Genomic DNA, 13,057 nt, shown 5'->3' on the forward strand with positions numbered 1-13,057 from the left:
GCCTGATAAGAGCTCACACAGATAAAATATTTATTTTCCATATGTTGCAGAAAGCACTGCCATCACTGTATGTGTGCAATATGTGCAAAGAAGTGTGAAATATATACATCAAATGCCACCGATCTGGTTAATTTCCACGCATTTAACATGCCTAATACCTACCATCTCATCAATATGTTTCAATGCATATTTCTTTCCACATGCAATATGTCTAGGAAGGAAGGAGCCAATATCATCCACAACCTCACTCACTGCTATGTTTCAGCCCAAAACTTGTTGCCAGGACCAGCACAATGAGAGTTAAAAACCAGCCACCAGTCACCTTAAAACGCCTTTCCAGTTCTTGAAGCAGCCCTTTTTCTCTCATAAGAGAAATGTTTGCAGTGGGGAGATGAGAATGTTTTTGTTCTCTTCGGACAATTGGGAGATATTCAGGGAGAATGTCAGAACTGACCGTTGAAAGGCAGGTGCCTGGAGCCACACTTTTTTTTTTTTTTTTTTTGAATGCAGGGCTCCATCAGTGTGGCGGGAGGAAGTGCACAATGATTGGTCTGTTTCTCTGTGGAAGTGTTCAGGGTACACCCAGTTTTGCTTTGCATATATTTACGAAACATCTGCCCTTTTCTTGTTCTTAAATCCTTCCCCCTCACCAGCCCCCTTTCCCCATTCTCCCGGTTTCTTTCTTTGTTGTTGTTGGCTTGTCTAACTTTTTCATTGGAGCTTTCATTTTCCGGTTGAGGGGCGACTTCATCTGAGTGTATAATTTTAACATGGAGGGAGGGAGAGAGGGAGGTGAGAGAGACAGAGAGAGGGAGAGAGAGAATGAGAACTGAAAAGAAAAAAAAGAGGCTGAGCGGCCAGAGCTTGGCAAACCAACCTTTGGCATGGTGACCGGGAGGAAGGTTCTGGTCTGGTCGGGAGTTTGCCTCTGTGCCCTGCCGCCCGGAGTAGCCTGTGTGCTGCTGCCCTCTAAAGGCTCCAGGGAATAATGCGTAGCCACAGAGGCTTGGACAGACTTGCCCTCAGATGTGCCCTGTTTATGTAATTCTTTTTGCACAACCAAAGAAGGTATTTTCAATTAATTACTACAGGCCTTGCTTTTTCCTCCTTAATAAACTAGGAACTGCAAAAACGGGGTCAGCTTAACAGCACCTGTGCACGTCTAGACAGACTGGGGCTGTGTTTCTGTGTTTCTCGGCACCGGAAAAAGGAGTCTTACAGAACTATCGGAGAGGGTGAGATGGGAAATGATTGCTTCTAAGGACAGTCAGTGGCTCTGTGTCATCTGTGCAGTTGGGAAAAGCCCAGTGGTATCAGGATAAGCAAATAAGGGGGTGAGCCGGAAGGTTGATTTTCAATATTTTCATTTTGTGGGGGTGGCTTCCAGTGCGTCTGTATTGTCACAGGTGATCCTTGGGACAACCAGGAGGAGGGTGTGGTGTAAGATGCCGGGTAGGAAACAGGATCAAATTTATATAAAGAACAGTACCATTTTTGCAGTGTTAAAAGAGTAATGCTGGTTGTTTGGTCATGTACTCATGTCTGAAAGAGAGCTTTTTCAATTTCCTGAAACAGAAATCCCAGACTAGCTGAGGCCTTGTCTATAAGCATCAGAAATAAATGGAAAAAAAAAAAAAAGAGAGAGAGAGAGAGAAAGAAATAGTTTTTCTGTTAAGTGATACCTACCATTAGTACTTCATCCTGATATTTAACAGACTCATGAGGAACAGGCCAGCTTTGTTGAGCAAAATGTTCCTACTCTTGGGGCACCTGGATAGCTCAGATGGTTAAGCGTCTGCCTTCAGTTCAGGTTGTGATCCCAGAGTCCTGGGATCCAGTCCTGCATTGGGCTCCCTGCTCAGCAGGGAGTCTGCGTCTCCCTCTCCCTCTCCCTCTGTGCTCTTGCTCTTTCTCTCTCTCAAATAAAAACAAAACAAAAGAATAGAAAAACGTAATTGGGATTTAGATGATGACTATTCTCTAAATACACCTTTATTTCAAACCCACTTTACTCCATCAACAAACGAATGTTGAATGACAGCTTTGTCGAAGCCACTCTGCTTAACAGTCCTCACTAGAGAACAAATTCTGGGAGGAAAGCACCCAGGCTTGCTGCGTTTCCTAACCTATGCCGGCACACAAGGGATGCATGATGTTTTAAGATAAATATGTGAATAGATGAATGGTGGCAGGGAAGGAGGAAGGAAAGAAAGGATTAACACAGGGAATTAAAAAATAACCAAGGCGGGGCGCCTCGGTGGCTCGGTTGGTTAAAGCCTCTGCCTTCCGCTCAGGTCATGATCCCAGGGTCCTGGGATCGAGCCCCGCATCGGGCTCTCTGCTCAGCAGGGAGCCTGCTTCCCCGTGTCTCTCTCTCTCTCTGCCTGCGTCTCTGCCTACTTGTGATCTCTGTCAAATAAATGAATAAAATCTTTAAAAAAAATAAATAACCAAGGCATTTTCTCTCAGAGAATTTACAGTCTCATGAGAGGGATCACCACATAAATAACTATCATTGAAACAAAAGTTAGCAGGTAAAATAAGGAGAAGTAAATTCTGGGGGGGGGGCGGAATTTCAGAGGAAGGTGGAACAGAGTTCAATTTCAGAGAGAGAGAGACCTTCTATCTGGTAAGGGTAAATCAAGATGGTTACAAGATGGAGACAACCTTTAATAAGCAAGAAGGGTAAATATGATTTTCACAGAGTTGTAAAAGGGACATTCAAAGCAAGGGAACTAACTTGAACAAAGATGGAGAGCCAAGGATGTAGATACCCCAAGACATTCTGAGAATTTTCACAAACTTTGAGAGTCCTGTGTGGCCAACACTTAGCTAGAGCACATATAGAACTCATTTGGGGTACTGGGCTAACCTGGTTTTCTCAAGGGGGTCAAGGAGGATAGAGAGTCAGTAAATAAACAAGAGTCTAAATAAAACTGTTAAGGCAATAGTGGTGAAAATGGAAAGGAAAAACGGAGGTGAAAAAATACAAAGGAAACAGAACTGTCAGGACTTGATGAATCGGGCTTAAGACAGGGAAAGCTGTTGCTCACCTGCAGTTTCCACCCTGATGGCAAAGCTGGTGATAGACGACAGTGATGGAAATAGGGAGGGGCCTGAGGAGGGGCACTGATTTCCAAGGATAAAAAGCAGTTGAGCTTTGGAGACTTTAGTCTGGTATATAATCCAGGGCCTTGTAGACAGATCCCTGACCCTGTCCCTGTAGACACTCAAGACTTGGGGGTCAGTTCCATAGTCACCCAACCAACAAACAGTTGGTAAAGCATTGCAATTTGTTGCTTCTCTTATATTGGCCCACTCCATACTGAAAAATGTGTCTGAATGTGTCTTCCCCCTCTCTCTTCATCTTTACCATGCCATCTCTGCCTCCTGCCCTCTGAAAAAGCAGATTTGATTTCACAACCTGTTGGACCAAACACAGCCTGCTAATCACAGCACCATATTCTGCGAGGGCAGATTTAACTATCCCGTACAACAAATTCCGATACAAAATACTCTGTATGACAAGTCCATTGCCAGGCTTATAGAAGCAAGGAAAACATGGAAACAAAGCTACTTACAACAAATTCTGTTGCACGCATAGTCTTCCACCAAAAAATAAAATAATTTCTCTGGTCACCATCCACATAATGATAGAAGGAGGCACAGAGCCAAGGAAATTGGAGGGCATGTTCAGGGGATGACTAAACCCAGTTTGGCTAGGACCTAGGGTACATGCAGTGTAAGCTAAGTAGTTCTGTGTTTATGTCCGTTTTATCATCCCAGAGAGGGAGGACACCAGAGCCGACCCATACCTGAGCTCTTCTGTTTCCTATTCCGGATTCCAAGCAGCAGTGGGCAATAATTACTCTCTAGTTCCCTTCACCCGTCTCTTCCTCCCACCCAAAACACACAGTCACACTCCCATACTCCAGAGTCATGTCCTAAATCAACAAACAAAGAGAATCTTCAGCTTTGGATGAGTAAAGATTTGGAATAGAGGATCTCCGTGTGATACCTTAACTGCTTTACCTGCTAGAAGCTAAGCTCATCTTTTCACTTTTCATTTGCTACTTTAACAAAAACCTCCATCACTACTCTCTCATCTATACAGCCTGCAAACTTAGATTGTGATTGGAAGATATGTGGTCATCTAAAGTAAGATAAAAAAAAAAGTAACAACAGCAAGCAAGTTGAATGTTTCATAATGTGTTCCATGAATAGAAGCTTCAAGCTGGAAGGAACCTTTAAGGCCTTCTAATCCAAGCCCTTTATTTTACAGATGAGGAAACTGAAGCCCAGAGAGGTGAAGTGAGGTGCCCAAGGCCACACAGCAAGTTAGAGGCACAGCTAGTACCATAGCTCAAGTCTCCTGACTCCCAGTCCAGTGCTCCTCCCATTACTCCACGGGTCCTGTCTCTAAGCTTCCTGACAAATGCTAGAACGGTAAACCTCCACTAGTATTTTTCCAGACCATGTTAAAACTCTTAAGGGGGAAAAAAGGATGCTTTCTTGGATAATGTCAGCCATACGTAGCTCAATCTGTCTAAAGTTCTGGGACAGGGTCTTTTTATGCAGCCAACAGAGTCCAAATGTGGTGCTGTTTGCTTGGCCCATATGCTTTCATGTGTTCCCAGTTAGGCCATTACTGGAGGGAAAAAAACAAGAATCAGCTTGTTTTAAAACAAGGGACATACTGGACTCCCTCCCATCCCCCCTCAGAAAAAAAAAATCAAGTTATCTTTAACAGATTCTAAAAATGCCTTTTCCCAAATATGCAGTCAGTTCCTTCAAAGGGCCCTTTGTTTATTTTCAGGAAGAAACCCAAGACAGCTGAAAACCAGAAGGCATCTGAGGAGAATGAGATTACTCAGCCGGGTGGATCCAGCGCCAAGCCGGGCCTTCCCTGCCTGAACTTTGAAGCTGTTTTGTCTCCAGACCCAGCCCTCATCCACTCAACACATTCACTGACAAACTCTCACGCTCACACCGGGTCATCTGATTGTGAGTACACCAGTAAGGTGATGGTGTCTTCGTGGCGCTGGGAGCGTGCTTCTTCCCTGGGTTCTGGCTTTTCTTTGCGATCCGAATGAGCCATTTCCGTGTGGTCTTGTAGAGTAGCCGAAGGGAACTTGCCTCCATCTTGATTCAGCCAACATCGCTGTTTTCAAAGCCAGAGTGTGTTTTAAAACCAGGTGTCCAGCCACTTGGCCTCAAAAGGCTGATTCATTACATGAACCACATTTTCTTTCATAACATTCACTCAAAAAAAAAAAGTTGGTTATTGTTTTCTAATTATTCTTTTGTCCCCGCGATCTGAATAACAGCACTTCCACCATGACTAAACTGAACCACCAAATATGGACCTCGAAAAGCCAGTAGACACAGGAAACATCCATTTTGAAATTACATAATACAAGTCAGCTTTGCATTAATTATTGGAGTCTCATTTGGCTTGGCTGAATTTCCGTCCTTCCAGTTTTTAATTTATTTTGAAGTGGTTAAAGGATAGCATAAATTTACAGAAGAAAAGAGAATGGCTTCCAAGAATTCAGAATCCACCCAGACTTCACGTAGCCAATAAGAATTCAGGTTAAAAATATTTTTTAATTAAAAAAACTGCCTACGGGCTAAATTTGGAAATGGGCAGCTTAATGAGATCGTCGCCATTGAAATCACTCCATTGCTGTTTATTTTTGCTGTCTTCCCACTAATCTGGGAGTCACTTCTTCAAATTCTATTTTAAGAAAGTTGATAAATCATGTTTTGGAGCTTTTCTCTCTTTGAAGTGTAACCCAATACTTCAAAGAGAAAGGAACATGTGTGGTGACAATGGAAAAGAATGGAATAATTTTGGTGTCTGATCTGAAAAAATATTCCTTTTGGTCTTAAGATACCCAACAAGTATTCTGAACTGCCCTCCACACAGGATGTCTAGAAACAGGCAAAGAGCTGGCATGTCCTTCTTTAGGAGGAAGAATAAGACCAAGACAGTCTTGTTTTCAAAAAAGGACTCCATTTATCCTGTCCACGAACACAAGCATTATTAATTAGGAAACGAGAGTCTAAATCTCCTGTTGTTATTTTTCTGACAAAACAAATGTGAAACTCTGCAAAGTGGGCAAGATGTGCCTGCGTCTGGAAGATTCCATTCCCTACTTACTTCATCATCCTAGTGTCATAGATAAAGGGACAAAACCCAGGCATTGAGGTTGGGGTGAAACGAGCTTGTTCTTCTTGGTGGCTGGGCTGAAACCCTGCTCCAGCTGTCGCTAGAAAATGAAACGAGAAAGAACGGGATCCAACTCTCTAGAGCCTCTGTGATTTGCACTAAGTTGCTGCTTCTGTAGACAACCCTGGGGATCAGGAGCAAGGACTGTGTTCTATGGACTCATCATAATAGTAACATCCTTGGCCCTTCTTGCCTGGCAGTCTCCAGCCTAATAGTAATTACAGGAAGAATTGAAAAATAGCATGGCACAGCGCCCGTAGGCATGTGCGCACTGCCCCTACCTACCAGGAAGGTGGCCGGTTCCTGCGGAGAAGGGCCTGGAGCTCCTGCACACGCACCTTCATCGCCTGGCTTTCTGCCACACCTTATGGGGAAGATTACATAGAATGGCCATAGCCCAGAAATCCCCTGTTGCAGCAAAACGACTGTTTTGCTGAATAGAGAAGGCACCGGTCTTCACTGATGTACTTTACCATAAGCATCCTCCAGCCAGCTCTTGGCATTAGCCTGGAATACAAGCAAGAAACTGTAGGAGCGTGATAGCTGCCGTACAGCTCAGACATGACCCAGAGGGAGCCAGGAGGTCGGAGCTTTCAGTGAGGTATCTGAAAGCAGTTGGAAGGAAAACAGAGAGGGAGGAGACGCCTGATCTCCAGCCGCGTAGAAAGTCATTCTGATTTTACCATTAAGATGTGTACATCCTCTCTGTCCTAACCTCTTGTTGAAATCGATTATGCTTTTCTCCAAATCTATCTGGATCGTAGTTTGTCCTGATTTGAGCCTACACTTAGAAGAAAATTGTTTTTAGGAAAGATTCACAGAAATCTGTCCATTTGGAGATTGCTTGAGAGAAGACAGGAAAGAGGTTTATTTTAAGCTGTTAAATTTTTTGGATGCTCTTCTTGCATTCAAGAAGATTTTTTTTTTTAACTTTCAAATGTCATTCTTACCATAGATTAATTTAAAAGCCTAATTTCTTTAAGGTAAAATATTCTGTTCCTATTTAGAACTAACAGATTTGGGGCATTTAAAAATAGTGCCCTTGACTTGTTAGTCTCTTTAACTTCAGAAACATTCCACCAGTGTGTGGTGTTCCAAGCTTTCACAAGTGCCTGAATTTTTATAGCACCTTTTTATTTGTTATGTGTTTAGCAAAATTATTCTTAGTCATGCTCTAATGCCCATTTCCTGTCAGTCATTATAATTCTTCCCAATTTACGGATGAGAAAACTGAGAAAATTGACACTTCTGTCAATGAATGACTTGCTCTCAGTAGTTAACTCATTCAGATACTGAGGGATGTTTCTGGATTTGCTCTCCCTGTGAGCAGCCTGAATCCTCTGTTCCAAGCCCATAAATGGCATTCTTGAAAATGTGCAACCATCATATTGGTGACTGAGTTCTAAAACACAGTCGATCAGCATCCCCACAAGAGTCAGCTCTGCCTATGAACCAGTGAGAGTGGGTAAGACGTAGTGTTGTCACATCTGAAGGACGCAGGCCCATGTTTTAGACAAGTCTGACCCCTAAGATTTCAGCTGGCTACTTAACCTGCCCGGCGACTTCAAATTTTGCAAAAGATCCCGTAATATCCAAACCAAGAAGGACTAGGGTTGAGAAAAGCTTCCCCTTGTGAGATGGTGAGGTTAATATCGCCGCGGCGCATCCCCAACAGTGACCTCCTAGCGACATTCCCCCATGACCTCCTCGCTTGTGGCCTCTTCACCTTTTCTAAAAACCCAGTGGTAAATGGACTCTGATGATGAGAACTCACGGCATTGGGATGAGTTGCGGAAGGCAGAGGGTACAAAAGCCCTAGGTGTTTGACAGACCGGTTCCCCGCCGAGGAACAGGCTGAGGAAGAGCTGAGCCAAGCTCTCTCCGCTCAAACGCGTGAACAGGCCCAACGCAAGTCAGCAGAGCAGATGAAGCCGTCCCTAACTTGACAACTGCCAAGCTGTGGCACGTCACCGTCGTGTACATGCGACAGACTCGACCAGAGCGACGACTCGCGTGCTTCTTCCACTTTGTCTCCCCCCAGATAAGGCCCCACCAAAGTGAGAAGCGATTCTCCCCCCTGGGGCAGTGCTCCCGACTTTTGGCCCTAGACCCATCTATTCTGATGTCGTTGGTGGGAAGCTGACGTCCCTAGTGACTTACCTTCCGGTGTTTCCGCGCTGGCCTCAGCAGGCTGTCTCATCTTTTGGGTCCTTGCCAAGAGGCACTTACGCGTTAACAGTTTTTATTTATTTTTAATTTAACCTTTACACATTACCAAACTGTTGTGTGGGTGGGTTTAACTTTAGCTCCGTAGGTAGCATGACTCTGCTGGGGCTGAGCACTGTCTGAAGAGACTGCAGGGCCCTTCCTCTTCCTCTCTGACCTTCCACTTCATCGGTCTCCCCGCCCCTCCCCGAACCCCCATCACCAGGCCAAGTGCCCGCGATTAAAATTTTTAGTACACTTGGTTCAGTTTGAACTTCTAAGCAATTTTTTTTTTTAAGAGAACAAAACAAAGAGGATTTTTTATGGCCAACTCCATTAATGCCACATTAAGGCTGACATTTTAATTACCCCAAAGTCAGGAAATGCAAAGTTCAGGTTCCCACAGCAACAGAAACCGTCCCCTTGAGTGCCCGCACCATAGCAGATTCTTTCTTTCCCTGATTACACAACACCGGGCGTGGGGACATTGTTTTGTCTCGACGTATGTGGAAGGGAGCATGGTTTTTACCCTCTGTCTCTCTCCTGTAACTACAGTTGAGGATATGGGTCTTTAGCTTCCCTCCCCAGACCATCTATATGTATAATCCTGGAGCGGAAGCCTGTTATGGCCCTACATGTGCACACGGACGGAATTAAAGTTGCCGTGGGAACATTAACTCTGATTTCCGGACTTCCGTGCCAGTCACATTTAAACCATAATGTTGTAATTTTTGGCATGTAATAAATGTGCATTTCATGTACACAGACAGAAAGAAGCATAAAATGTATTTTAAAGAGCAATTAATTACTAACTTTGTGATTAAAAAACATTTGGTGCATGTTCCTTCCCATTTAGCATCAGCTGCTGGTCTTAGCCAGGCCTAATAGATGACATACTGTGTCTCATCCTGTATTTCAGATGTACTTACTGTATGTTCCTGTTCTTCAAGATAATTAATTCCCTTAGTAAAGCTGTAGGGGGAAAACAAAATGGAAGGAATATGCAAGCATGTAAATAGGGTAAAGGATATTTTGAAGGAAATGATTCATTTCTGCAAATAAACCTCTTAGTCCCTGATAAAGAGCCAGAAATCTGCTAAGTGGGTGTAGACAAAGGTTTCTGGCCACCTTAGAGCATCTGGTCCAGGACTATAGGAACAACTTGAAAGCAGATTTCCCCCTGAATTCCGGGCATGCCCGATGGGGAGGTGGGGGGAGGTGAGTTTACGCTGTAATAATTTTGCCGGCTTCGGGCTTAAGAAGTTATTTTACTCTGTCTCCACTTTTCGGTTTATATCCAAACTGGAAAAGAAACGGTGTAGGGAATCGGGTAAAACATGGGGTTCGCGGCAGAGCCCGATTTAGAGCGTAGTGTTGTCTCTTCCTGGATTTGAATCTGATTGGCCCGTTTGTGTCAGAGAAGGACGTGTTTCAAAATAAATGTCTGAACAAGTTTGTGAGTAAAAGGAGTGGGTAGCGAGACGCTGAAGGTACAAGTGTCTAAAATCACAAATGCTTGGGCGCGCACTGGAAGCTGGGTAAGACAGCGTTTTACTGAGACGATGTGTCGCCTCAACTCCCCAGGAGTGCTTTAAGGGGGGCATGCTCTCTCCTGAACGATTTGCGCCTCCACTCTTGCTATTAGTTCGTTCTCTCTCTTGTCACGTGCTCCTTTTTGTTCAGTTTGCTTGCGTATGGTATTTAACCTTTAAGAAAGATACTGCAGTTTTGCAGGGCTCTGATTTGCTTTCACTTGGGCTGTCTGCATGTGTGAACGTATGTCGGTGTGAGTGAAAACTGCTCAAGCAAGTTTGAAGGTCTCCTTGGCAAACTTGACTGTGTGTTCCGAAAGTTTCCAATCAGAAAACGAATGCAGTGTAAAACCTTCCAAAAACTTCCCAAGGCACCTGTTCACACGCGAAGATGGGATTTCTGCTGGAGGTGCTCAGAAGGCAGTGTTTATAACCGAAGATCTCTGTTTGGAGTGCCAAAAAATGAAAAACATTTTGGCCCCCAGAAAACCTCCGAAAATGTTCAAAACGTATAATCAAACAAAAGCTTCATTTGGATTCAAATGCGTGTGTCTCAGCAGATGTGTCTAAACTCACTGGAATCCCACAGGAGCAGCTGAACTGGGTTTGGGTATGTCTTGATAACCGAGTTATTCTTAGGCTTTGAAAGGACAAAAATGGTCCATCTGTGAAGAACCGTAATAGAGACATGGCAAAAAACAGCATCCTCTGAAAGAGTTTATTTATGGAATTTAGGACAAGTTGGACAATCCTGAAAACATTTTGGGGTCACACTAATTTGCAGAAGAAACATAATCAGAATGGGCTGGGATGAGCAACCACAGAGAGCTATTATCCTATGGCTTTGCTATTAATTTTCTACTAGATTCCACATCAGTTTAACAGTAAATAGAACATCTTTGGTATAACTGAGTGTTCTCATTGTCCCCAGAGTGCCCTGCATCCCTCTTTATTCTGCTTCCTATAAAGAATGACATATTTACTTCTTCATAGCTAACAGTTTCAACTGTCTTTCTGCAGTGTTGTTAGCCAGGTAGACCTCTTACCTATTAAGTGTGGATTCGTTCCTTTAAAGATAGTCTTGCCCTTTATAAACGGTCACCTTTCTGCCTCTGAGTTAATTGATATATAATCTCTTTGGAATTACTTTTGTTATCTTTGATGCTCTCTTATTTAGAGGTTTCAGTTCTTAGTCCAGGCCTTGTGCATCAGAAGACCAGTTAATGTCTTTATTGGCCCAAATTCCCAGAGCCACTACTTAGCATGTCTGGGGACACATTTATTGTTAAAAGTCTTCCTGAAGTTTCATGTCACAGTCTACCTCTTTTTATAAAATTCTCTGTCCTTTTGTCACAACTCGTTCTGTCCCTACACTGCTAATTTAACTGGATATCTTCCGTGCTCCCTTCATGCAATAATTTCTAGTAGTCCCGTTTCTCATTTATGCACACATTCCTTCTTCTAGTCATTCATCAAATGCTATTGAGCCCCTGCTTCTATGCCAAGTCCTCAGTGAGCCCTAGGGGTGAAGATACCAACAAGACGCCGCCCCCCCACTTTAGGAGCTCAGTGTTCCCAAACGCCTGGCTAAAACTAGAAACCTATGAAGGGAGATGTACAAATACAATATTAACGCGTTCCTGAGGAGGGGCCCTGAAGCGGTGGGAAGGGAACAATTGACCTGGATCATGAAAGAGCAGGTATGTGTAAGGTAAAAGAGGGAGGGAATGGCATTCCAGGCAGAGGAACAGAAGCAAAGCCACAGAAACAAAAACAAAACAAACAAAAAAAAAAAAAGCAGGATGTTCTCAGAAAACGGAGCAGTTCAGTTATGATACTCAGACCTTCTTAAGTTTCACCTCATTTTAATATAAACCCATGGGGCACTTTATATTTGGGTAACATTGCCTGTCGTTAAAATTCAGCTGGGCTGAATTGCTTATCCTTTCTAGAGACATTTCCTTCCCAATTAAAAAATAAAGCAAGACACCCACTTATTTTCTAATAGGCAAAAGTGCCCTCTTTCATTCAGTCAGTAGATGTAAGAAAGTATTGAGGAACCTAGTAATAATTTATTGATGAACAGATTTCAGAATAACTTTTCTTATCGAGAAAGAGTCATTCTCAGAGCCACGGAGTCACCTATAAATGTCATGCTGGAACTCTGTCACTGACTTGTGGTCTCCCCAGTTCTAGCAAACTGCCCTCTTTTGAAATCCTCCCAGTTCCCCTGGCAAATCTGGTCTCGTGACCCACTGCTTCAAGCTACTCCATGCCATATTGCTCTCCCAAATATTGCATGAAGGTGCCTATAATTGTCCACGTATAATTGTTCAGACTTACTGCTGGTTTTCAGGGCCCTGGTCTTCATCTTGCCATCCCATATCTTGAGAGAATACATCTTTAATTCTTATCTGCAGCAACTAGTGACAGTTTCATATGTGCTTTCTCCACGCGTGGCAAGTTTCATTATATAAAATTAGTGTTCCTCTGTATCTGTCAGGCATTCTCACATCCTGACTTAAAAAACAAAAATTGCCCTCAGAGAGGGAGCATTTAGGATCAGCTGAGAGCATGCATGAAGACTCTGGGAATTCCCTGCTTTAAGAAATTTCAAGTCGAGTCCTTTCACCACCTCACATCAAGTAGTACCACAGTCAGCCCACCCCCCCACCCCCACCCCCCGTTGACACGTCTGCTGAATAAGCACTTTTCCCTTTTCTCCTGCCTCTGTATCCTTTGTTCTCTCTCAGAATGTATACCAGTGAGTCCTTTTTATTAGCACTGGAAGAGATGGAAGGTGATCTAAACCCACTATTATTCAGATGAGGAAACAGACCCACAGAAGGCAAGTGTCCTACCAAGAGGTTTCCACGTAGTAAGTCAAAGAGTCAAAAACAGAACCCTACTCCTTCTCCCACCATACTATGCTACCTGCTACCCAGGAGAACTTAACGTTTTTCTGAATAGGAAGAGAGCCAGGACTGTTCATCTACCAATTTACTGAATGCTTTCAGTGTGGAGGATCAGGACTACGTATTGTGTAGGATGCGATTTTATAAACTAGAGGCCTATGTACAGAGATTTG

At 43.6% G+C, this 13,057-nt stretch overlaps 1 protein-coding gene across 12 annotated transcripts in view; it reads left to right on the forward strand.

Moving 5' to 3' along the window:
- ZBTB20 (zinc finger and BTB domain containing 20) overlaps positions 1–13,057 on the forward strand; it is an 813,196-nt gene that overhangs the window by 743,186 nt on the left and 56,953 nt on the right. For 8 of the 12 annotated variants that reach the window (XM_046003199.1, XM_046003196.1, XM_046003198.1 and 5 more), the window contains 2 exons: positions 4,283–4,446; positions 4,817–5,004. In XM_046003199.1, coding sequence (XP_045859155.1) covers positions 4,436–4,446; positions 4,817–5,004 — 199 coding nt within the window. In that variant the 5' untranslated portion in view covers positions 4,283–4,435. The remainder of the gene's footprint in view (positions 1–4,282; positions 4,447–4,816; positions 5,005–13,057) is intronic. The other 4 variants (XM_046003203.1, XM_046003204.1, XM_046003206.1 and 1 more) reach the window with 1 other exon arrangement.

This window comes from Meles meles, chromosome 4 (genome assembly GCF_922984935.1).
Source record: "Meles meles chromosome 4, mMelMel3.1 paternal haplotype, whole genome shotgun sequence".
NCBI classification, from domain to species: domain Eukaryota; kingdom Metazoa; phylum Chordata; class Mammalia; order Carnivora; family Mustelidae; genus Meles; species Meles meles.